The 23,783-nt window shown below is 59.5% G+C and overlaps 1 protein-coding gene across 1 annotated transcript in view; it reads right to left on the bottom strand.

The window, feature by feature from the left end:
- HSPG2 (heparan sulfate proteoglycan 2) overlaps positions 1-23,783 on the bottom strand; it is a 97,587-nt gene that overhangs the window by 10,055 nt on the left and 63,749 nt on the right. Inside the window, exons 48-88 of the mRNA XM_088022859.1 lie at positions 23,277-23,390; positions 21,422-21,549; positions 21,228-21,314; positions 20,176-20,234; positions 19,816-19,983; positions 19,554-19,664; positions 17,488-17,588; positions 17,204-17,384; positions 16,320-16,445; positions 16,002-16,154; positions 15,779-15,921; positions 15,293-15,428; positions 15,050-15,204; positions 14,665-14,815; positions 13,785-13,951; positions 13,550-13,697; positions 12,979-13,130; positions 12,664-12,799; positions 12,415-12,566; positions 11,542-11,677; positions 11,242-11,393; positions 10,679-10,817; positions 10,430-10,581; positions 9,672-9,807; positions 9,403-9,554; positions 9,012-9,150; positions 8,170-8,321; positions 7,807-7,954; positions 6,615-6,766; positions 6,034-6,175; positions 5,625-5,776; positions 5,097-5,238; positions 4,836-4,976; positions 4,390-4,524; positions 3,963-4,144; positions 2,981-3,176; positions 2,544-2,723; positions 1,973-2,233; positions 1,572-1,776; positions 943-1,040; positions 276-542 (exon numbers count right to left, since the gene is read on the bottom strand). Of these exons, the coding sequence (XP_087878985.1) occupies positions 276-542; positions 943-1,040; positions 1,572-1,776; positions 1,973-2,233; positions 2,544-2,723; positions 2,981-3,176; positions 3,963-4,144; positions 4,390-4,524; positions 4,836-4,976; positions 5,097-5,238; positions 5,625-5,776; positions 6,034-6,175; positions 6,615-6,766; positions 7,807-7,954; positions 8,170-8,321; positions 9,012-9,150; positions 9,403-9,554; positions 9,672-9,807; positions 10,430-10,581; positions 10,679-10,817; positions 11,242-11,393; positions 11,542-11,677; positions 12,415-12,566; positions 12,664-12,799; positions 12,979-13,130; positions 13,550-13,697; positions 13,785-13,951; positions 14,665-14,815; positions 15,050-15,204; positions 15,293-15,428; positions 15,779-15,921; positions 16,002-16,154; positions 16,320-16,445; positions 17,204-17,384; positions 17,488-17,588; positions 19,554-19,664; positions 19,816-19,983; positions 20,176-20,234; positions 21,228-21,314; positions 21,422-21,549; positions 23,277-23,390 (6,127 nt within the window). The remainder of the gene's footprint in view (positions 1-275; positions 543-942; positions 1,041-1,571; positions 1,777-1,972; positions 2,234-2,543; positions 2,724-2,980; positions 3,177-3,962; positions 4,145-4,389; positions 4,525-4,835; positions 4,977-5,096; positions 5,239-5,624; positions 5,777-6,033; positions 6,176-6,614; positions 6,767-7,806; positions 7,955-8,169; positions 8,322-9,011; positions 9,151-9,402; positions 9,555-9,671; positions 9,808-10,429; positions 10,582-10,678; positions 10,818-11,241; positions 11,394-11,541; positions 11,678-12,414; positions 12,567-12,663; positions 12,800-12,978; positions 13,131-13,549; positions 13,698-13,784; positions 13,952-14,664; positions 14,816-15,049; positions 15,205-15,292; positions 15,429-15,778; positions 15,922-16,001; positions 16,155-16,319; positions 16,446-17,203; positions 17,385-17,487; positions 17,589-19,553; positions 19,665-19,815; positions 19,984-20,175; positions 20,235-21,227; positions 21,315-21,421; positions 21,550-23,276; positions 23,391-23,783) is intronic.

The raw sequence follows: 23,783 nt of genomic DNA, 5'->3' as shown, positions 1-23,783 counted from the left end.
GCACTAGGGCAGGGTGCAGCGGTCAGTCTGGGGGCAGGGCCTGGGGGTTGGGGTGAAAAGGAGCTGCATTTGAAGACGACACAGATGCGTGTCGGCCCTGCGTTCACTGCTCGTTTGCACTCTCGCGTGTCTGTGTTTTGTGTTTAGGTCGTCTCTGCCATCAGACTGGGCCGTGGGGCTCCGTCATCAGAGCAGGTGCTCTCGCGGGTGACGACTGCGTGTCCACTTTGCTGGTGGTGCCCCCTGTCCCCGCGGAGGTCCCTGCTGGCCTTCACCTTGTACAAGCAGCAGCACGTGGGACTGGGTGGTGCCCGCAGCGTTGGTCGCGGTGCAGCGATACTGTCCTGCGTCGGTCAGCTCCACGTGGGCGATCCTGACGATGCCTCCGCTCTGCACGATGCCAGGCCGCAGGCGCCCCCCGACTTTGCTCCATGTCACCTGAGGCTTGGGGTCACCCAGGGCTAGGCACTCGAACTCCACGGCGTGGCCAACCACCACGGTCTGCACGGAGGTCCGGATGTTGATGAGCACCGAGGGCAGGGCTGGGGAGGAGGGAAGCGGAGGCAGAGTGAGGCCGGCCAGCCTGCCGTGGGCCTGGCCCAAGGACGTGAGCCCCGGAGCCCCTGGCCTCCATGTGCTTTCTCGTGCATTCGCTCATGAACACGCGCACGCGTCTGCTCTTGGTTGTAGGTTTGCTCACTTGGGCCTCTGCTGTCCTTCTTCACTGCTTGGTCTGAACACCCACTCGCTCCACCCATCTCCCTTCTTCCTCCCTCCCTTGCGATATTTGTCAAGCCCCCCTGTGCTACACTGGTCACAAGCAAGATACCATCAGGTGATTCTCTTTATTCATAGGCATTGAAGGGGCTTCCTGGGGAACACAGTCCCTGTGCCCCTCGTCTCTGTCTCCTGCTCTTAGGAGGCCTGAAGCCACCATCCTACCTTGGACAACCAGCTGGGCACTGGCCTGGGCCTGTCCCCATGGTCCATGGGCCTGGCAAACATATGTCCCTTGGCAGCTCTGGTCCAAGTTCTGGATTCTGTAAAGAAAAAGTAGTAAGACATCAGTGAATAAAAACAACTGACAAGAATGCTTTGTGATGGCGTGGAAGTTCAAAGCCACCAGAGATTAGCACACGATGTAAGCTTCTGGTCTCCCACTAACCGCGTGAGGTAGGGCAGGCAGGCAGGCAGACCGATGTCACCACACCCATTTTAGGTTAAGACCTTGTGGTCAGATCTCAAGATCACACACCATTACAGAACAGCAGAGCTGAGAACGAGATCATGTGTATCTTTCCGGTCCCAGAGCCCGTTCCCTCTCCCCTACAGCACCGATAATACAAATACGAGCCACTGTTTACTGAAGGCCTTCCACGTGCTTTAGATAATCTCGTGTGGTCTCATATAACCCATCGCACAGCTGAGAACACTCAGGCTCAGAGAATGGAAGTGACTTGCCCAAGGACACGGTTTCATACTGAGCCCCACAGGACAGGTATCTTAACAGTTCCCCCGTGCACCTTGGGCTGGGGTGCTCAAGTGCAGTCTGGCCTGCCCCCCTGACTCACCGGAGCACCCCATCCTGCACACTGTGGCCAGGAGGCAGCTGACCCCCTTCCTTGATCCAACGGAGCTGGGTGCCCCGGTCAGTGGGCACGGCACAGTGGAACTCGACACTGGCCCCTATGCTCTTGGTCTCCAGCTGAGGTGTGACCTGAACGATGGGTGTGGATCCTGCTGGGACGGCAGTGGCCGGGACGGAGCCAGAGGGGCCTGTGGGGACATATACGAGGTTCTGTGTGTGTGTGTGTGAGAGAGAGACAGACAGAGAGAGAGAGAGAGAGAGAGAGAGAGAGAGAGATCCCTGATGCCTCCCCCTCCCAGGACACAGAAAATGGCCATCCTAACATTCAAGGGATGTTCTTTTCCTAGGAGCCCCTTCTGCCCCGCCTGAGCCAGGGCTGCTCACCTTGAACAAGCACCTGGGCGAAGGCCTCTGCCGAGCCCACCTTGTTGGTGACCTGGCAACGGTAGCGGCCTGAGTCCTCGGGGGCCGCGGGCTCAAAGCGCAGCATCTCGTTCCTGGCGGTCACCCTCCCAGGGAGGCTGCCACCCACTCGGCTCCACTGGAAGGTGAGTGGGGGTGTCCCATGAGCCAGGCACTGGAGCTGCACTGTCTCCCCTGCCCGCACCGAAGCGTGCTCCGGGACCGTGGTGGCGTACGGCGGGCCTGGGGGCGGTGGGCACAGAGGTCAGGGCACGGAAGAGCAGCGGTCAGGGTGGGAGCAGGTGTGGGACCCAGGTGCTTTGCCAGAGGACCAGGGAAGCTGAAGGGTGAAGCAGAGGACTGGGGATGAGGGAAGCAAGGGTCCCAGGGGGTGGGATGGGTCTCAGACTAGGACCGGCTCTGGGGGGCTGAGGGGCACAGGGCCCTCTGCATGATACTCCTGGGGCTCTGTCCAGGGTGTAGCCCGGCTGGGGGCTCAGAGCTCCATGCACAGCACAGAGGGAAGCTCAAGGAGGGTGGACGAGTGTCTTACTCTCCACGTGCAGGGCGACGGTGGCCTCAGCGTGGCCGGCGGGGCTGGTGGCATTGCAGATGTACTGGCCTGAGTCCTGCTGGGCTACGCGGGGGATGATGAGTGTGTCACCTTCCAGCCGGTGCTGCCAGGGCAGTGGGGAGCGCAGCTTGGACCAGTGGATGGTGGGCGTGGGGCTGCCTGTGGAGTGGAGTGAAAGACCACAGACGTCACTGGGCTGCCCTAGGGATGAGCTGGGCATAAGGATGGTGAGGCGGCGACTGGGTGATCTCGTCCCTTCATGAGGATCACTGTGTGGGCACCTCAGCCATCACTGGGTGATGCCAGCAACAAAGTCCCCTCCCCGGGTATGCTATCATCTTCGGATCTCGTGTCTCCCATTCAGGCCCCAGGGCCGCACTGCTCTGCCTGCCCTGTGTGCCAGCCCCTGTCCACACCTGTGGCTGAGCAGCGCAGGGTGGCTGTGTGTCCAGCCTCTACGGTCAGCTCGGCTTCTTCAACTTGGACCTGTGGGGCCCCTGGGGCCATAGCGCCCGTGTCCACAATCACCTCCACCCGCTTCTGTGCTGTGCCCAGTGCGTTCTGAGCCAGGCATATGTAGATGCCTGCATCTGATGGTTTAGCTGATGAGATCTGGAAGAAAGCAAGGATGCTGGGTAAGTGGGCACGGATGGGCACCTGGGCATTAACCCCCAGGTCTGGCTTGCTTTCCCCTCTCCCTTCCACCCTTCCCTTTGCTTTCAGGTCTCCTGTTTGGCTGCTTGAGGACTCACATTTAAGACATCCCGCCATTAGTCTGTTGATCCACTTGTCCATCAACCCACCCACCTACTCACCACACATCCATCCATCCAACTCTCTACCCATCCTTCCACCCATCCACCCACCTACTCACCTACCCATCCACCCATCTACCTACCCATCCACCCACCTACTCACCTACCCATCCACCCATCTACCTACCCATCCACCCACCTACTCACCTACCCATCCACCCATCTACCTACCCATCCACCCACCTACTCACCTACCCATCCACCCATCTACCTACCCATCCACCTATCTACCTACCCATCCACCCACCTACTCACCTACCCATCCACCCATCTACCTACCCATCCACCCATCTACCTACCCATCCACCCATCTACCTACCCATCCACCCACCTACCCACCCATCCATCCATCCTTCCAGCCATTCTTTCTTCCTTTCTTTTACCTTTTTTCTTACTGCCCATCTTCCAGTCTACCCACCAACCACTCACCCATGCCTCCCCTTTCTCTCTCCATCCATTCATCACCGATCCGCCCATCCACGACTCTTTCCTCTGAGCATCTGCTCAAGGATGGACCCCGACTGGGCCTCAGACCCAGAGATGAAATGGCCCCGGCCTCTGCCTAGGAGAAGACTTGCCTCACCTGCAACACCGTGTGGCTGTCCACGACCCCATACATCCGCTGCTCCACGTTGGTGGGGGCACCAATCCGGGTCCAGCGAGCCGAAGAGCGGGGCTCCCCAGCACTGACACACTCCAGGGTGACAGACTTGCCCACTTTCACCCGCACGGGGCCCTCGGGGAGCACAGACACAGTAGGGGGCCCTGCCCAGAGGAACGACATCGCTAATGTGCGTGCAGGGCTCTGCCCGCCACATGCACCGTCACGGCCCCTGTCTCAGTAACTACCTGGGCCGGGCACTATCCTGCACCGACGTGGAAACTGAGGCCGAGAGGGAGAATGCCCAAGAGGGAGGCATTGGCAGAGGCAGGATTGAAAGTTGGAGGTTGTGAGCTCAGAAGCAGGGCTGGAGACAGGAAGGCAGAGCCCGCGGGCTCACGCTGCTCACCGTGCACACTGAGGTTCACGACACTCTGGGCCACACCGTAGGCGTTGGAGGCCACGCAGCGGTAAGCACCGTGGTTGCTGGGCCGGGTGCCCACGATGGTGATGATGGAGCCGTTGGGGCTGATGTGGACATTGTCTGTGGAGTTGGCATCGGGCAGGGTATGGTCAGTGAGCTTGTCCTCATGCCTCTGCGTTGCCAGTAGGTACCGCTCGGCCCCATGTCCCCGACCCCTCTAGCCTGGGTGTGTCTAGCTCACAGAGTCCCAGGTGGCAGATGGAAGAGGCCTTGGAGACTGCCGGGTTCAGCCCCCTCCCCATCCAGATGGGGGACAGTGAGGCCCCAGAGGGGAGGGGCCCCCTCAGCCTTTGCCCCACCCACAGCGGTGATCACACCTTCACACCTGCCTCCAGGATCCCCTCCCCCCGCCCCGGCCCCCGCCAGCTCACCCTCCAGTTCTTGACTCCGAGTTCTCCACTCGAGGCTGATGGGCGCTGCCCCGTCATGGATGAGGCACTTGAAGCTGGCATCTTGGCCCTGTTGCACAGTGCTGCTAGGTGGGTCGATAGAGATGACAGGGCTCCTGAGGCCTGTGGGATGAAGCAAGCAGGGGGCTGGGCTCGGGAGGGCCAGCTTGGCTTGACCCCCCTGCCTCATGAGGCTCCATGGTCTGCCCTCCGCCCCTTGCCTGTGGCATCTGCCACACTCACGGTAGGAGGACCCCGCACTGGGTGGGACAGTGACTGTGAAGGAAGCCTCCTGCTCGGGGCCAGAGCCGCCAGCCACGCGGCACACATACTCGCCGGAGTCGGCAGGGGAGACATGGTGCAGCCGTAGCCTGGAGCCGTGGGTCTGTGCGAGCGAGGAGGGGACAGCCATCAGGCCAAAGCACCTGGGGCTGGGCGAGTCCCCAAGCCCGCTGTGCCAGTGGCTGAGTTCTCCCTTGAGTCCCAGGAGCCCAGGGCTCCAGCTGGGAGGGATGAGGGATCTTCATTTACTGGATCCTACATGTTCACCTGGCCCACTTTTCAGAGGAGGAAGCTGCCTCGGGGACAACTCAGCAGCAGGGCCAGAACACCCAGGTCTCTCACTCTCCCGCTGAGCAGCTCTGCTCCAACAACTACACTATCCCCTGGGGTCCCAGAGGAAGCCAGGGTTCACATGAGGTCTGGGGTACAGAGAGCAAATGCAGGTTGAACCCGGCCTGCCCTGGAACGCTCCCCATCAGGCCCCTGTACCTGGTGCTGGGTGGGGAGGCGGCCCCCACGCTTGTACCACGTGACCCGGGCATGGGCCTGCCCAGGCACCACGCAGTTCAAGTCCAGGGTCTGTCCTTCGGCCACGTGGGAGGAGGAGGCCTCGATGTAGATGGGCTGCGCCAGTCCAGGGGCTGGGGGCACAGGGGGTGAGTGAGAAGGGTGGGACTCCCAGGGACGAAGGCAGGGACTGAGGGTGGTGGCAGTGGCAGGATGCCATGGGACCATGCCACCCAGACCCAGGACTGGTCCCCCGTGGTTGCGGGGAGGGGCTGGAGGACCTTCACAGAGCAGAGAGCCAGAGCCCTGCTGGAAAAGCAGGGAAGAGCAAGGCCAGGAAGGGATTCCCCAGGCCTGCGTCCCAGCATCACCCACCGCTCCTGTCACTCACCGGGAATGGGGCCTGGGCTGGAGGCCTCAACTGTGACAAGGACAGAAGCCTCCAGGGTGCCTGAGTTGCTGGTCACTTGGCACGAGTACTCTCCAGAGTCAGCCGGGGACACCTGATTCAGCCTTAGCAGGGGTCCGTGGACCTGGCCAGCATCAGGGCAAGGGCAGGGACAGTGAGCTGGGGGGCTGGCAGCCACGGCCTTCAGATGCCCAAGCCCTCTGCTATATACACCCCAGGACTGTCACGTACAGTTGTGAAGGCTGCATCATGTGCAGGGCGACCCCTGAGACCTTAGACACTGCAGAATATGTTTATGACACTTTTGTGGTAGGAGAAGTCTAGCGACCCGAGTAACAGGTGCCTTTTTTTAATTGCACCCAGGTGCTGGGAGCCCGGGGGTGGCTCTGCGGCACCCAGCCTATCCTTGAACTCCTGACTCCCAGTGGTCTCCTGCTGCAATTTTCCCGAAGCCCCGGAAGTTGGAGCTACCTTCCCTCCTGGCTAGAATGAGGCAGGACTGTTGGGCAGGGGTGGCGTGGGGTAGGGGAGTGCCCACATCCTGCTTTCTCCAGCCCCCGTACCTGGTGCCGGGCAGGAAGGCTGCCCCCGCGCCTGTGCCATGTGACCTGGGCGTGGGCCTGTCCAGGGACCACGCAGTTCAGATCCAGGGTCTGCCCTTCGGCCACGTGGGAAGAGGAGGTCTCAATGCGGATGGGCGGGGCTCCACCTGGGGCTGAGGCACAGGAAGAGGTCAGTGAGCTGGAACTCCCACCTCTCTGCCCTCAGTCCCGACCCCCTGGGCACCCAGATTTTCAGACCAGGGGCCAGACCACATATGGAGAGATGGCCTCGGTCCGCGCCTGCTGCCCATTCCTGTGAAGCCTGGGGCAGCTGGGCTGGCCTGGGGGAAATGGCACGCCCCACACCATGGCCCCACCGTCTCCTCTTGTGCTCCCAGCACCACCAGTGGCCGGGGCCCAGGGCCAGGCACCTCCCTACAGATCACTCTTTTTCTCAAACTTGAGCAATGTGTGCCTAAGAACCCAGACTTGGGGGCCAGACTACCTGGGTTCAAAACCCAGGTCTGCCATCTATTAGCTGTAGGACCTTCGGAGAGTGACTTCACCTCTCCGTCTCAGTTTTCCATCTGTAAAATGGGGAGAACAGTCACACCAACCTCAAACAGTTTTTGTGAGGATGAAATGGGTTAAACGTGTAAACAGAACAGGGCCCAGCACCTCGTAAGTGCTAGATCACATTTATTTCTCAACAATTCCCAAACTATGTTCGTGTCTGCCATAGCCACATACGAATTATTTTATATTTTCCTGTCAAACGATTCACTTAACAAAACCCGTAAATACTTAGCCCCGTTGTAGACAATGATTTCCCTGAAAGCATGGCGGGTTTCATATGTGGCTATCTTTCTCTAATATACCACTGGTAATACGAAAGATTTTTATCAGGGCCCCCCGCTCCAGATCACCCTCACGTACCCATAGAGGTGCAGTTCCAGCCTTTAGGGAACGCACGTATTGTTGCAAGAGTTCTGCTATCCCCACTTTATGGATGAGGAAGGTGAGGCACGGAGTCCCTTTGCACAACAAAGTGTGGAGAGAGGAGCTGGGCCTCCAGCCCACATAGGCCAGACTCCCAAGTCGAGTTCTCAGGCCCTAGACATCCTACCTGACCTGGCTCCCGACCTCTGCCTGCTGGTTCCCCCCCGGCCACGTCCCTTCTCCAGCCTCCCAGCCCCACCACAGGCACCCTCACCAGGGACAGGAACAGCGCTGGAGCCATATGCCTCGATGTTGACCAGGACTGAGGCCTCCAGGGAACCCGAGCCGCTCATCACGTGGCACACATACTCGCCCGAGTCAGCCGGGGACACCTGGTACAGCCGCAGCCGGGAGCCGTGGGCCTGAGCAGGGGCAGGATGGGGAAACAGGAGCAGAGTGAGAGAGCAGGCAGAATCCTGGAAGGCTGGGGCCAAGGTCTGACCTCCGACCTGGGCAGGCACTGTGCCCCTAGGGACTCCCGGCCTCCTTCCTGAGTAGATCTTGGGGGAGGGGCCCCTAGGCAGGGCCCCCACATTCAGCCACCCTCCCACCACATCCAGCCCCGCAACTCCCATACCTGGTGGTGAGTGGGGAGGCTGCCCCCGCGCTTGTGCCACGTGACCTGGGCGTGGGCCTGTCCAGGGACCACGCAGTTCAGGTCCACGGTCTGCCCTTCGGCCACACGGGAAGAGGAGGACTCGATTCTGATGGGCACAGCACTGCCAGGGGCTGTGGGCACAGAAGCAGATTTAGGAACGACTGGGCTGGTAGGAGCCTCAGCCATAGAAACCTCTGTCGCCCAAGGTAATAACGATGGTTAACGCCTACTAAGCACATATGGCATGCCAAGTACCATTGTAAGCACTATACGTGTATGAACTCGTTTAATCCTCATGAAAGTCATTGGGGCGCCCGGGTGGCTCAGTGTCTGCCTTTGGCTCAGGCCATGATCCCAGGGTCCTGGGCTCGAGCTGTACATCGGGCCCCCCGCTCAGCGGGGAGTCTGCTTCTCCCTCTCCCTCTGCTCTCCCCCTCTGCTCCTGCTCTTTCTCTCTCAAATAAATAAATAAAATCTTTAAAAAAGAATCCTCATAGATTTCACAAACTTTCTGTGATCGTGGAAACACTCATCTGCACTGCCCACCACGGCAGCTGGGTGTGGCCAGTGGCCACCACAGTGGACACCAACATGGGGCTGGAATGACCGGCATCCCCACGCTGCTGACGAGAGAATGAAGATGAGGGAGGAGAGGAAGTCCCTCAAGTCTCTTAGTGGCGCAGGCCGGACTGGAACCCAGGTATCTTGCTGCGGAGCCCTTGGCCTGGACCGCCACCCTCATGTGAGACCTCTGACTGACTCCCCAGGGAGCCCTGTTACCTGCGTCTCCTGGTCCCTTCCTGGGCCTTTGTCAGACTCACCGGAGGGGCTGCCGGCCCTGGGGGAGACTGAGACCACAATGGAGGCCTCCTGCGCATCGATGTTGTTGTTGGCCCGGCACACGTACTCGCCCGAGTCAGCCACAGACATGTGGTTCAGCCGCAGGCGGGAGCCGTGGGCCTGGGAGCAGATGGGGAAGGAGTGTGAGAGGGGTGGAGGGGCCAAGAAGTCACCAGCTGGCTTAGGCCTCCTCCCAGGCCTCCCTCATCAGACCTGCCGAGGCCGCCCACTGTCTACCCCGGGCAGAAGGGAGGACCGCCCCGGGACTGCCAGCGAGGGCTTCACTTCCGGTTCTTTGCCCGTGGGGTCTGTCCCTGCAATGCCACCCCGGCGGGCAGGGGTTCTGCCCTCACTGGCCCGGCTCCACTCTACCTGGTGTTGGGCAGGAAGGCTGCCCCCACGCTTGTACCACGTGATGGTGGCCTGGGGCTGCCTGGCGACCACACAGTTCAGATCCAAGGTCTGCCCTTCGACCACGGTGGGGGACGAGGACTCGATCCTGATGGGCGGGGAGACGCTGGGCACTGAGACAGAGACGGATGGGCCACATAGCCAGAGTCAGGCAACAGTGACGGTGCCAGGGCCCAGTCTGCCTCCCCCCGCACCCACTTGCCTGGACCCCCTGCCCTGTGCCCTCTCACCGTGGGAGGGACCGCTGCCCTCGATGGTAACGACAAGTGAGGTCTCCTGGGAGCCACCACCGTTACTGACGTGACACACATATTCGCCCGAGTCGGCTGGTGTCACCTGGGGGATCCGGAGTCGGGAGCCCACGATCTGAGGGGGAGCACGTGTCCGTCAGTGGGTGGGGGGCAGCATCTCCACATCTCGGGGGCTGCCGCCCCAGACTCCAAGAGCCTCGCCGTCTCGCCCGGGCTGGCCGCCACCCGGGCGTCCTTCAGAACTCCCTCAGCAGCCTTCCTGAGGCTCCAGGCTGGGGTGGACCGTGCCTCTAGCCTTTGTACTGTTCTCACCTGTCACCTGGGCCAAAAGCCTGCTGAGGCCATCCCTGGTGACTCCACAGGGCCCGGCTATGGCTTCTATTACACTGCTCTCACAAGGCGTGTCTGCCTCGTCCGCTAGCCCGTGAGCTCCCTGAGGCCAGGCACCTGCCTCGACCCACTTGGAATCCTTAGTGCCAGGTACAGACTTGGCCTGGAGTAGATTCTCAGGGACATTCAGTGAGTGAGTAAATCATAGAGTGTTCTGTTAAAATACGGGATCCAACTAGGGTCAGTAGGATATGTGTATCCTCAGCATCAGTCCAGGGCCAATCAAGTAAGAATGCTCAGAGTTTGCTGAATGACTAATGAGCACAGCAAAGATGTTGACAGCCCCTCCTGAATGCCATCAGGGCCAGTGTGCCCAGTTTTTGCATCCCCACCGAATGCCTCCATACCTGGTGCCGGCTGGGTAGGCTGCCTCCACGCTTATACCAGGTGATGGTGTGGGGGGCTTGGCTGGCCACCAGGCAGTTGAGGTCCAGGACGTGTCCGTTGGCCAGGGAGGCCGAGGACGACTCAATGCGGACGGGGTACACCACACCCTGGGCTGGGAGGGCAAGACAGGAGGCAGGGTGTGGGAGCCGCTGAGGTTGGAGTGGCTCGAGCAGCCCCCCACCGTTTGGTGTGACCCCTGAGATACTCACGGTGGGAGGGGCCAAGGTGTTGCTGGATGGTGACGAGGACAGAGGCTTCTTGGGTGCCCGAGCTGCTCACCACGCGGCACACGTACTCCCCAGAGTCGGCTGGGGTCACCTGGGGCAGGCGCAGCCTTGAGCCATGCACCTGGGCAGGAGGAAGTCAGGCTCAGAGTCAGGCCCTGGGGCTCTCAGCTAAACTCCCGCTCCCTTCCCTGGCTCTGCTCCCAGCCCGGTCGAGTCAACTGGACTCGAGAGGAGCTCTTCCTGGACAGACCACCTTGTGACCAGTCGATTCCCCTGCCCCAGTGTCAGGACTGGGCCCAATGAAAAGAAGTGGGTGACCAACATTCATTGATGTGCTTTGGGGCAGGGGAGGTAGGCAGTGTGAGTCCACCTACCAGAGAAGGACACTGAGGATCAGGGAGGTTAAATGACCGGCCTAAAGTCACACAGCAGGCCAAGTGGTAGGACAGTGTCTGAACTCAGATATGCCCGAATTCAAAGCCTGTGTACTTTCCTCTGTAGTCACCAGGGTCTTTCAGGTCCCCCCTTAGCTCCCTGCCTCCTACCTGGTGCCGAGCGGGGAGGCGGCCCCCACGTTTGTGCCACGTGACCTGGGTATGGGTCTGCCCAGCAACCAGGCAGTTCAGATCCAGGGTCTGCCCTTCAGCCACGTGGGAGGAGGACGACTCGATCCGGACAGGAGGGGTGACCCCCAGTGCTGGGGACAGAGGGCAGAGGGTCAATTCGTGGCTAGGAGGTGGGGGGGTGGGCTGTGAGTGAAGATAAGGGCTACTGGTCTGGTGGGATCCTGCCAGTGTCTCCCACGGCTGGGCCCCTAGCCCTGCCCTACCCCCAGGACTGCTTACCGGGTACAGAGCCTGCAGGCTCAATGGTCACCAGGACAGAGGCCTCCAGGGGCACCGAGCCACCCACCACGCGGCACACATACTCGCCCGAGTCAACTGGGGACACCTGGTGTAGTCTCAGCAGTGAGCCGTGGGTCTGGCCGGAATGGAGGTGAGCTCAGAGGGGGCCCCCACGGGACCCCTGTACCCATAACCTGCATGCCTGCCTCACTCTCTGACCCCTGGGGCCTGACCATCAGCTCCGTCCTGCTTAGGGAGAGACTTGTCCCAAGAGTAGGAGGTGGCCAGGAGGAGCCATGGTGAACTGGTCAAGCACTAATATCACCTTCCATCGATTCTAAGACACACTTTTTAATGTTTCTGAAATCAAGATGCATCTTATAGTGAATAATTTTACAATTAAAAGCGGCAGCTTTTTTTCCTTAGAGGTACCAAAAAATCATAATGCATCTTGCAATGGATAGCATCTTGAACTGTATAAAACACAGTAATATTAATAATGGTATTATGGGAACAACAGCTCAGCAACTTCTACCTGCCTGAGCTCTGAGCACTTTGCACATATATTAAGGCCCTTTACCCTGAAGACAATTCTGTAAGACAGCATTTTACAGACTCTGAAGCTACGGCACAGAGAGGTTAAGTAACTCGCTCAAGGTCACAAGCTAGTAAGCGGTAGAAGCAGCATTCACACCTAGGCCGGCCAGTCTTCGAGTCTGGGTTCTAACCATTGTACTGGACACCTGTGCAATGGGGTCTAAGGCTTTCCCTGACTCCGAGGAGCTAGCCTCCAGTGCCCCCCCTTCTTGACCGCCACCACCCAGGGCCTTCCTCCCATCCCTTTCCTGGCCTGTCCATCTTCCAGGCCTGTACCTGGTGTCGGGCGGGGAGGCTGCCCCCGCGCTTATGCCATGTGACCTGGGCGTGGGCCTGCCCGGGCACCACACAGTTCAGGTCCAGGGTCTGCCCTTCAGCCACGTGGGAGGAGGAGGACTCGATGCGGATGGGCTGGGAGCCGGCCGGAGCTGGAAAAGAAGATGGTCAGCGGTCACTCCAGTTCTCTACAGCCGCCCCCGCCTATCCCTGTCTTCCGTCCCAGCCCAACCTGGTGGCCCCACTCACGGTAGGCGAAGTTGGCCCCCTGGGTCCTGGTTACTGTGACTGTGATGGAGGCCTCCAGCCCATTGCTGGCCCGGCAAACGTACTCGCCTGCGTCAGCTGGCGAGGCCTGGAAGATGTACAGGCGGGAGCCGCGGACCTGGGCAGCCAGGGGAAGGGGTGTGAGAACAGGGCTCCCCACAGCCTAGCAGATGCCCCTCTGCCCTGCTCCTCTGAGCTGGGAACTGCCAGCTGCTCAGCTCCAGGGCCCCGACCCCCTCAACTCACTTCCCAGAGCTGGGCCTGGCCAGCCCCTCCCGCCTTTTTGCCACCGCGCACCTGGTGCCGGGCGGGCAGGCTGCCCCCGCGCTTGTACCACGTGACCTGGGCGTGGGCCTGCCCTGCCACCACACAGCTCAGATCCAGGGTCTGCCCCTCGGCCACGGTGGGGGAGGTGGACTCGATCCTGACAGGTGGGACAGGTCCTGGGGCTGTGGGGAAAGAAGCAAAGGTAGCGGATGCCCCCCAGAAGACAGAACCAGAAGGGTCCACCTCAGAGAGAGCCAGCCCGGCCAGGCTCTCACGTGTTTGGCAGTTTGGTGGCCTGGGCTTGATGTCCTCAGCTGAGCCGCCCCGAGCAGAGGGCCAGGGCAGGGGCCAAGCCTCGCAGAAGGGAGCAAGGAAGTGGGGGGAGAAGAGGGCAGTTGAGGCTGGGGGAGGGGAAGAGGAGGCAGTCGAGTGGCTAGACGAAAGTGACCGGAAAATGGCGGGTCGCTCAGAGAAGCGGTCGCCAGCTCCGGCGTGGGCCTCCTGCTCCTACCCTCCCAATGGCAGGCAGAGTCGCTAGGACCTCAGCCCCTCGGAAGGCCCTCAGCCCCTCCTGCGTGCCCTGTCCTTGGCAGTTACTCACCAGGGATGGAGCCCGCAGGGGAGCCGGAGGCCTTGATGTTGACCAGGACAGAGGTCTCCAGGGGCCCGGAGCCAAGGACCACGCGGCACACGTACTCGCCTGAGTCGGCTGGGGACACCTGGTGCAGCCGCAGCAGCGAGCCATGCGTCTGCGTGCAAACAGGGAGGGTTGGAAGGGGGCCGGAGGGGCCCTATCCACCCCTCCTCTAGCAGGCTGGTCCTGGGGACTGCTGTACCTGGTGCCGAGCGGGGAGGCTGCCCCCGCGCCTGTGCCACGTGACCTGGGCGTGGGCCTGCCCGGGCACCATGCAGTTCAGGTCCAGGGTCTGCCCTTCGGCCACGTGGGAGGAGGAGGACTCGATGCGGATGAGCTGGGAGCTGCCCAGAGGGCCTCCTCCAGGAACTGGCACAGAGGAACTAGTAAGGGGCCTGGGCTCCTGAGCCACAGTCCCGGAGCCCTGGGGCAGAGCGCCCTGGGATAGGACCAAGCCCTAGCTTGGGAGGGCAGATGGGAGGCCTTTCTAAGGCTGGGACCATGCTTTTCTATCTCAGCATGGTCAGTCAGGCCCCTCCTTCCCTGACCCACCTCCAGCTTCGAATTCAAGGCCCATTTGTCCACCTATGGCTTCCTGATCTGTGATGAGCTGCTGCGGCCTACAGGCAACCAAAGCCCTTCAGTGCCCAGGCCAGACCAACGGATGCAGACAATAACGTTACAACTCTCTTCTAGACAGTGTTTATCATCTGCTCACACCACGTGGTAGTGCTATTGTCCCCATTTCACAGATGATGGAACTGAGCCCTAAAACGTGACATAACTTAGTTCGAGACTGATAAAAGTTAGAAGGAGGATTTAAATCCAGGTCAGCCTGACTCCCAACTCAGTTTAATCCTGACTCTGCCGCTTCCTGATGAAATCTGAAATAGTAACTTCATCGTGAGGCCCCAGGTAAGCCCCATCAACCTTACCCACTCTCAGCCCCCTCACATCCCCAAAGCCTGCCTAGAGCACCCCTTCTTGTCCTGATCTTACCGAAGAGACCACAGACACCTTCCCTGGGAACAGTGGGGAGATCCTAGGGCTCGGCCCCTGCCTGGCCCCGCTTGGCTCCTCACCTGGGGTGTAGCTCGGGCCTGAGTGGGTGCTATGTAAGACAGAGATGATGATGGAGGCCTCCTTGGGGCCTGACTCGTTCTCCACTCGGCATACGTATTCTCCAGAATCAGCCGGTGAAACCTGGGAAAGCCGTAACCGGGAGCCATGCACCTGGGACAGGGTGGGACAGAGGGAGGTGAGGATGAGGCAGGGCTGTAGTCACCACTCCCTCGGAGCCTTGGTGAGTCATTCATCAGGCTCTCCCTGGCTCCGCTCCGAGCTGCCCCATGACGGGAGCTGGATAGGGAAGGAAATCAGGGCTGGTTGCTGCCTGAGGAGAGCGTCGGGGCTGTGTGAAGGATCACCCCCAGGTGCCCTGCCAGAGGCTCAGGGACTCCCCCATACCTGGCTGTGGGGAGGCAGGCTGCCTCCTCGCTTGTACCACGTGACGGAGGTGTGGGCCAGCCCTGCCACCACACAGTTGAGGTCCAGCGTCTGGCCTTCAGTCACGGACGGTGATGAGGACTCAATTCTGACGGGTGGGGAGCTGGCGCCTGAGGCTGGGGCCAGAGGGGGATGGAGTCGGCCTTGGGGAGCCCTCCCTGAGGTTTGCCCTCCCCACTCCTTCAGTCCCCAGAGGCCCCGCACCTGGAAGGACAACCACTTGGATCCTGGCCTGCGCAGTGCCCGCGGGGCTGGTGGCCACGCAGAGGTAGAAGCCGGCGTCGGCAGCCGTGATGGCCGGGATGAGCAGCGTGGCGATGTCCGTGCGCTCGGACCGGGCCTGCGCACAGCAAGAGGGGTCAGCCACCCGCGGGGGCGAGGCAGCCTGCAGAGGGCCAGCCAGCGAGGGGGGGGGTAGGGGGGCATGAAAGGTAGAGGCAAGCACAGAGCCAACACTAGGGCCCAGCTGGACACGGAGGGCAGAGCCAGGTGGCAAAGCAAGAGGCCGACGGCTGCTTGTGGCCAGGGTACACTGGACAGGTGGTCTGAGCAGGCTGTCATTCTGCACGTGAGGAAAACCAGGAGGGGAGGAGATGGGGAAGGAAATGGAGGCAGGAAGGCGGGAAGCGAAGGTGGCAGGTGCTGGGACTCTGCTGAGCCTGCGGGCCTGGCCCAGACAGATCTCCTCACCTGTGGGGGGAGGCTGCCCCCTTCCTTCCTCCAGGTGATAGTGGCGCTGGGCACACCTGCGGCCCTGCAGTATAGCCTGACGGTGCGGCCTTCGTGCACCTGAGTCCTCTCTGGACTCACCTGGACCCTGGGCCCGCTGCCCCCTGTGCACAGAACCCCGTGAGAACATCCCTCTGGACCACCCAGGTGCTCCCAAGCTCCGCCCTCAGCCCTGTCCCCTCACCGTGCACGTGGAGCACGGCCCTGCCCACGTGCTGCCCGGCGCTATTATGGGCACGACACAGGTACTGGGCTTGATCCGAGGGCTCGACGGCTGGCAGGCGCAGGATGCCGCCGTGGAACTGTGCCTTCTGAGGGAGCTGGCCCCCAGGGCCCCCTGATGGAGAGAGGTGGGGTCAGCACCCACTGGGACTGGCAAGGCCAGGCCCGGCCCCCTGGCTTGCAGACCCCACAGCCTCGAGTCCTGCCCCTGACCACTGCCCCCCCCCCCCGCCCCCATCCAGGAGCAGCGGGCCCTGAGGGCAGTCCTGCCTGGCTTCACCTGTCCACTCGAGGGTGGGTGCGGGGTTCCCTGTGGCGCTGCAGCGGAACTCAGCCAGCTGCCCAGGCTGCACGGTGAGCTGTGGTGGGTGGATGGAAACCACGGGGGCGGACGGGGTGCCCGAGGCTGACGGGGGAGGAGAGGGAGGATGCAGTCAGGGTGGGGAACGTCCCCCTTGTTGCTCTCTCTGCTTCTACTCTAGCCCCCTATGGCCGTCTGTTCATAGAGTAGCCACAGGGAGCTTTGAAAATGTCCATGGGATCTTCATACTTCTCCACTTCAGGCCCATCCGTGGCCCCCTAGAGCTTTTAGGATAAAATCCGAACTCCCTGCTGTGATCCACTTCTGCTCACATCTTTTACATTCCTCACCTACCCCTCTTCCGTAGCTCCAGCTATGCTGGCCCTGCCAGGGCTCAAACACATCAAAATGCTCCTGCTTCAGGGCCTTTGCCCATGCTGCGCCTTCTGCCAAGAACACTCTGCCAGCTCTTCAAGTGGCCGAACACCTTCACTTCCTTCAGCTCTTGGCCCCGATGTCACCTCCTCAGAGAGGCCCAGCCTGACCACCCCGCGGACAGTAGCCACCCTTCTCCCACGTCAGGGAGGTCTATTCTGAGCTCAGCCCTCATCACCACGTGAAATTACACTGCTTGCTCGTTTGTTCCCAGGCTTACTGCATCCCTATCAGAACAGCCGGTGCAGGAGGGCAGAGCTCCCGTTTGTCCCCTCCCCCATTTCTTCAGAGTCTAGCCAGGACCTAGCACTCCGTAGATGGTCACAAACTGTCAGCTGAATGAAGACACGGTCGCTAGACCCGGTGCGCATGGGAGAAGGCTGCGGGGGGTGGGGGCGGTGGGCCAGGCATGGAAATGACCCGTGTACCTTGCACATGCAGCGTGGCTGTGCCCTGGTCCATGGCGAACATGTTGGAGCCAGTGCACACATAGGTACCCGCGTCACTCGGCTGGACGTTGCGAATGGTGAGGATCCCGTTGAAGTCCATGGCCCGGGCCGGCAGCTTCCCGTTGTGCAGGCGGGTCCAAACCAGGGTGTAAGCCGGAGACTGTGGGCGGGGCCGGGAGGATGGACTGGAGGTCAGAGGTGAAGCCGGGAGCCACCGGAAGGCGGAGCCTCCCTCCCTGAGGTCCATGCCCAGCTCTGCCCACCTTGCTCTTGGCCGTGCAGATGAAAGTGACGTCGGCTCCGGGGCGCACGCTCTGGCTGCGCTGCTCTTCTACCGTCACCGTGATGGGCTTGCTGGGAGCCTCTGCGGGGACGGGAGGGCCCTGTGAGCTGGGTGCTGGCTGGGCCCTTGGCCTGGAGCCACTTTCTCTCTCTCTCTCTCTCTCCATCATCCTGTCTGGGAGGTGCTTCCGTCCCAGGCTAGCTTCCATTCCACTGTGTTCCCTGTGCCCCCCTCCCCTGGCCTGGCTCAGCCCCACAGTCCACCTTCCTGCTGGCACTGAGCAGCCACAGGCTGTGCTCAGGGAGCACCACGCCACGAGCCCATCTGGTTCCACTGCAGGATCCAGACCACAGATCTGCCCTAACACTTCATGCTCGCCTCCAGCCGGGCTCCTCTGTCCGGTGGGAGTTTCCATTCTCCCCAGCGATTTCACACCTCCTCCCAACCTCTCCACCGGCCTGCACCCCCTTCCACTTCCACAGCTAAGGGCGTCGATCCATACTTGCTGGGGAAGTCCAAACTACCAGGAGGGACCTCGCCCATTTTCTCAAACCCTTCTGCCTGGTCCCTGCAGGATGAGAGCCTCCCCTCCCAACACGCAGCCCCATTCTGTCCTTCCATCCTCTCCCCAGGACTTCCTCCAGGGGCTGTGCACTCTCTTGCGACATCAGTCCCTGCTCTCTCTCTCCATGGATCATTCTAGAATTTCCTACCTTCGAAAACACTCCCTTGACCTCATACTCCCCTCAGCTACTGCCCCATTTCTTGGCCTTCCTTCAGAGCCAAGACTCTTGACAGCATTGTCTATATTTGCTGTCTACGTTTGGCCTTCCCCACCATTCTTTGCCTCCCTCCAGTTTGGTTTCTACCCCTCCTCTGCACTGAAAATGGCTCTTGTCAAAGCATGACCTCCAAGGGTCACCTCTCTGCCCACATCTGACTGCCCCGGGGGTGGCTTCCTACCACGCCCTCCCTGAAGTCCCCTCTCCCCATGACCCCCAACACACCACGTCCCCTGCTCCCTTCCTATCTTACTGGCTGCACCTGCTGTCCCCCCCTTCAGCTTGACATGTTCCAGCTGGAGCTCCTTGGGGCTCTGCAGGCCCTGTCCTTGAGCCACGCTCTCCCTGGCTAATTTCATTCTGTTCCATGGCTTTCACAACACCACCTCTGTGCCAAGAGTTCTCAAATTCATTTCTCTGCCGGGGCCTCTTTCCTGAATTCCAGACTCCCATTCCCAAACACCTGCCTGATGTACCTGCTTAGATGTTTTCTCAAATTCCTCCAGGGTCAACGAGTCCAAAACTCACCCTGTGATGCTCTCTGAACTGTCCATAGCAGGTGCTGCTGGTGCCCCGCCCATGTCCCCTTGCCCTGTCACTTCAGAGCCCAGCTGCCTGACTTTTGCCAGCCGATGCATTTCTATGCCTGACATCATCTTTCTCAGGTCACTGGAGACTCCTGTGCCCCTCCCCCCCCCCCCGAGGTGGTGCAGAATGCAGAGGATCTGGTGTTCCTAGAAGAGGCCTCGATCAATTGACCCTGGGGTAGGGTGACTCCAAGGTGCATATTTTACTGTAGAGTTTCCCAGAATTTCTTTGGCTGCCTTTAACAACTGCCCACAGTGGGAACGTGCTCAGTAACATGCCCTTTATGGGATGCCTTCTCTTTCCTGCCTCACCTCACCTCCCAGATAAACTACTGGCATGCCCATGCTCATCCCAGACTCAACTTTGAGGGAGCCCCAAGGAAAACACTCTCCTACTGAGCCTATTCAGCTCAGTAAAGGGCACCTCATTTGCCTACCTGCTGGAGTCCAGACCCCTGGGCATCAGCCTAGCCTTTCTTTCTCCCTCAATGACCTCAACCACGTCCTGCCAATACTGCCTCTAAAGCTCGCCTCTACTCTATCATCTCTCCATCTCCATGGCCAGCACCCCCATCCGAGCACCACCACCCCCTCCAGCAGAGGAACATGCCCGCTGCCTGTGTCCACAGGCCAGCCATGCACAGGCAGGCCTGGGGAGGCGGGGAGCAGGGACTCACCAGTGACCAGCAGCTCTGCCCGGCTGCTGTTGGCGTGATGGAGATTACGACAGGTGCAGATATAGACGCCAGCATCCGAGGGCTGGACGCTGGGGAAGTGGAGCTCAGAGCCTGGTGGGGAGCGGATGGGAGCTCGTCAGGGCAGATGCACCCCTTCTCCCACCCGGCCCTGCGTGTAAGGACAGGATCCCAGTAAACAGGCCTGTGCCTCCCCTCCCACTGGGGTGGCTCACAGGGCTGAGGGGCCTGGGGCCCTGGGTACCTTGATGTCGCTGCTGGGTGCTGCTGGGCATGGGACGCCCATCCTCACGAGACCAGTAGAAGTAGTGGGGTGGGCTCCCAGTGACCTGGCACCGCAGGGAGTGGGAGCCACTTTGGGGTACTATGCTCCGAGCTGGATGCACCTGGACCACCAGCGGGGTTGCATCTGCTGGAGGAAGGACAGGAGAGACCGTTCAGGCAGGAGGCTCCCAGCATGCGGCATTGGGTCAGGTCTGCCTGTCTCCCCAAAGACTGGCATGCCCCACCCTCAGCCCTGTCTCCCCTGGATGTAGTAGCTCTCAAACCCCCTAGGCTCAGCACCTTGCCCACCCCCCTCACCGGGGGCCACGATCCCACTTACCTTGTGGCAGGCACCGGCCCCCCCGCACGTTGGGGTTACCCACGTAACCTGGGGCACATCTGTAAGGAGGAACAAAGCCCAGCCCTGTCAGGCCCTAGGCCCCAGGGGACTCAGAGCCTCACGGTGGATTTGGGGAGCCAGAAGCCCATGGGGGTGGACCCAGTGTGGGGTGGGGAGGCTCACAACTCTGGAAGGACTTTAGAGACCAAAGAGGCCCCAACATGGGGCCTCACTATGCTGAGAAAGGGGAGCACAGGACAATGTCGGCAGGTTGGATACCGGGCTAATAAGGCCTTTATTCTCCAGGGAAACATTCATTCAACACACATTTATTAAACGACTACGATGCTAGGCTACGAAAATACGACAGTGAACACGATGAAGCTAGAACTCAGTTGTGGGGAGACCAACATGGAAACTATGTAAATGAGAGTGAGGGACACAGACGAGGGGCACTGACCCAGCCGTGAGAATCAAGAGGCTCCCCAGAGGATGGCACTGCTGAGTTGTTATATTCCTTTGGAGCAGACTGTACTCCAGAGAGCTCCCCACTACCCGTAATGATGTATTTGTATGATTACTTGCTGCCCCGACTTCCGTGACAGGTGGTAGACTCCCTAAGGCCTGGGACTGAATCTGTTTTGTTCACCACTTTATCTCCAACAGTTTGGCTCACCACACGGCATACAGTAGATGCTCAATAAAAACGTGCTGAATGAGTAAATGAAGCTGAGCTTTGAAGGCTAAACAGGAGTTAGCCAGAAAGGGGAGGCTTGAGGGTGAAGAATGTTCCAGGTAGAGGAACAGCACGTGGAAAGACCTGAACATCAAGAAGTCAAGAGGTTAAGCCCGCCTACAGTAGGTTTGGGTGTCAAAAGTGGGATGAGCTTGGGCTTGGCCCGAGGATAATGGGGAATCTTGGAAGGGCTTTGGGCAGGGGAGAGATGCGATCCTGGCTGGGACCTTTCTGAGCAACACCATCCAGGGCTCTCATCTAGGAGTCTACCAAAGGCCCACCCCCACCCCCCAATCCATCCTATTTGCAAACTTACTGCTCACAGTACTGGCCGGTGTAGCCAGGTTCGCAGGCCGTGCAGTGATACCCACCAGCCCCCAGACTCTCACAGGTGCGGGAGAACCTGGGAGAGGGGAGGCAGAGGTCAGGCCATGGGATGCCCACTCTCCACCCTGGTCCCTCCGCTCCCCAGTGGGAGGGCTTCCGTGGGCCTTGAGTGAGGGCACCCACGTGTTCTCCGGGTTGGTGAGTGGGCAGGCGCAGGGCTGGCAGTCCTCCGGTGTCCCAGCGGTAGCGTCTCCGTAGTAGCCAGGTGCACACAGCTCACAGAACTCCCCAGCGGCGTTGTGCTGGCACTGCTACAGGGCACAAGAATGTCGGCCACTTGCCGTTTGGCCACGTTTACCAGAAACTATACAATTTTGTAATCCCTGGATCTGGAAATTCCATGTTTGTGAGCCTATCTTAAAGAAATGTAGAATGGCACAAAGATCTCACTACAGAATGTTTAACTCAGTGGTGTTTATAACAGCAAAATGCCAGAAACAAACATGAACAGGGAACTGGATGAATTACAATGAACATCCACCCCCATAGCTATCAAAAAGGATGATGTCAATATATTACTGTATGTTAACTATACTGGAATTAAAATTAAAAATTTAATCGAAAAAATTTTTAAATATTTATTTGAGAGAGAGAGAGAGCACACGAACATGCACGTGCATGCGAGTGTATGTAAACAGTGAGAGGGGCAGGGGGCAGGGAGACGGACAGAATCCCAAGCAGGCTCTGTGCTGAGCACAGAGCTCAACACGGGGCTCGATCCCACAACCCCGAGATCATGACCTGAGCTGAAACCAAGAGTTGGGCACTCAACTGACTGAGCACCCCAATAAAAAAATTTTTTTTTTAAAAAGGATGATGTTGATTGTACTTTTTAAAAGATTTTATTTATTGGAGCACCTGGGTGGCTCAGTCAGTTAAGTGTCTGCCTTCAGCTCAGGTCACGATCCCAGGATCCCAGGATCCCAGGATCCAGACCCACATTGGGCTCCTTGCTCAGCGGGAAACCTGCTTCTCCCTCTCCCTCTGCTCCTCCCCCTGCTTGTGCTTTCTCTCTCCCTCCCTCCCTCTCTCTGTCAAATAAGTAAATAAAATATTTTAAAAAAAGATTTTATTTATTTACTTGAGAGTGAGCGAGAGAGAGCATGAGCAGGGGGAGGGGCAGAGGGAGAAGGAGATTCCCTTGATTGCACTTCTTATATTTTTCTACCCAAACACCTGTGATATCAGAGAAAAGTAAAGGTATATACCTGGGTAGGTGGGGGCAGAGCTTTGTAATTCCTGCTTCATCATAAAAGTATGTGCGGGTTTTATGTTCTCCTCCAATGAGATCCATGTTCGTTTTATTAACAGAGCCTGTTCCTTGCTCTGTGTTTAGCTGTGGGTCTGTCAACCACCCAGCCCTTGACCCTGGGGGGCTCTACACACACAGACACAAATGCGCGCGCGCGCGCGCGCGCACGCACGCACACACACACACACCCCCCACTCTGAAAAGTTCCCAGACAAGTGTTTAATGATCTGGACCGATGTTCATGAACTTGTAAGCAAAAAAGCTGATCATCAAACACAATGATGCCATGTTTATTTGTAAAACAAAAGGCATATTGATATGTGTAAATATTTGCCCAGAAAAAGAACAAAAGAGTTCCACCCACACTAATGGGGCCCGTGATTACCTCCAGGTGGTAGGATTATAAGGGATTTTTACTTTCTTTTTGGCTTGTCTCTGTAGCCTGAGGCCTCCACAGAGAACAAGTCTTCTAGTAAGAGGACAGAGCAGGAACCAAAGTTTTCTTTATAGAGAAAGATGTTACGCCCTCGTTCTGGCTGCCAGCCCCCCCCCCCCACCCCAGCAAAGAGGCCGCTGGTCCAGGCGCTTTGTCCATAGGCCATGCCCTGAGACCCTGCCCGTGGACCTAGGCCTACCTGACCAAGGCAACCCTTCCCTGCCTCCCAGGCATCCCCGGTGCCCCACCCGGGCCCGGACAAAGTGACCCCTGCCCCACGTGCGGCTTACCGAGCAGGCCCCCGTCTCTGGGTGGCACAGGTCTGAGTGGCCGTTGCATTCACACAGCTCACAGTGGCCGAGGTAGAGCCCACTGCCAGTGCGCGTGTAGCCCGGGGCACAGTCCTGGGGAGAGAGAGGGGCTGGTCTCTATCTGCACTGTGGTTCCATCTGGAACCTACAGACCGGAATCCTCTCCCTCCAGCGGCTCTCCGGTCTGGACTCCCATTGGCTCTAGGCTGGGAAATCCCAGGCCCAGTTCCCCTCCCCGACAGCCTCCTCTCTCCGGAACCTTCCTCCCTGTCCTTGTGTGCTCTTTCTCAACACTCCGGAAGCTGGGGCAGTGTCTGTCCCCATCCTGCCTGGCACCTCCAGCCGCTCAGGAGTTACAGAAATAGCAGTTCACCCTTAATGGAGAACCCTTCTCCATTTGCCCTTTCGGTTCCTGAAAATTCTGGCAGGGTCTCTACCAAAAAACTGAATTCTTTGATGAAAACACAAGGTTCGGGGGACCCAGAT

The sequence above is a fragment of the Eumetopias jubatus genome, unplaced genomic scaffold, assembly GCF_037043125.1.
Source record: "Eumetopias jubatus isolate StellerSeaLion01/CBP00866 unplaced genomic scaffold, mEumJub1_p1.0 scaffold_4, whole genome shotgun sequence".
Taxonomy (NCBI): domain Eukaryota; kingdom Metazoa; phylum Chordata; class Mammalia; order Carnivora; family Otariidae; genus Eumetopias; species Eumetopias jubatus.
This window is presented reverse-complemented; position numbering and strand designations above follow the sequence as displayed.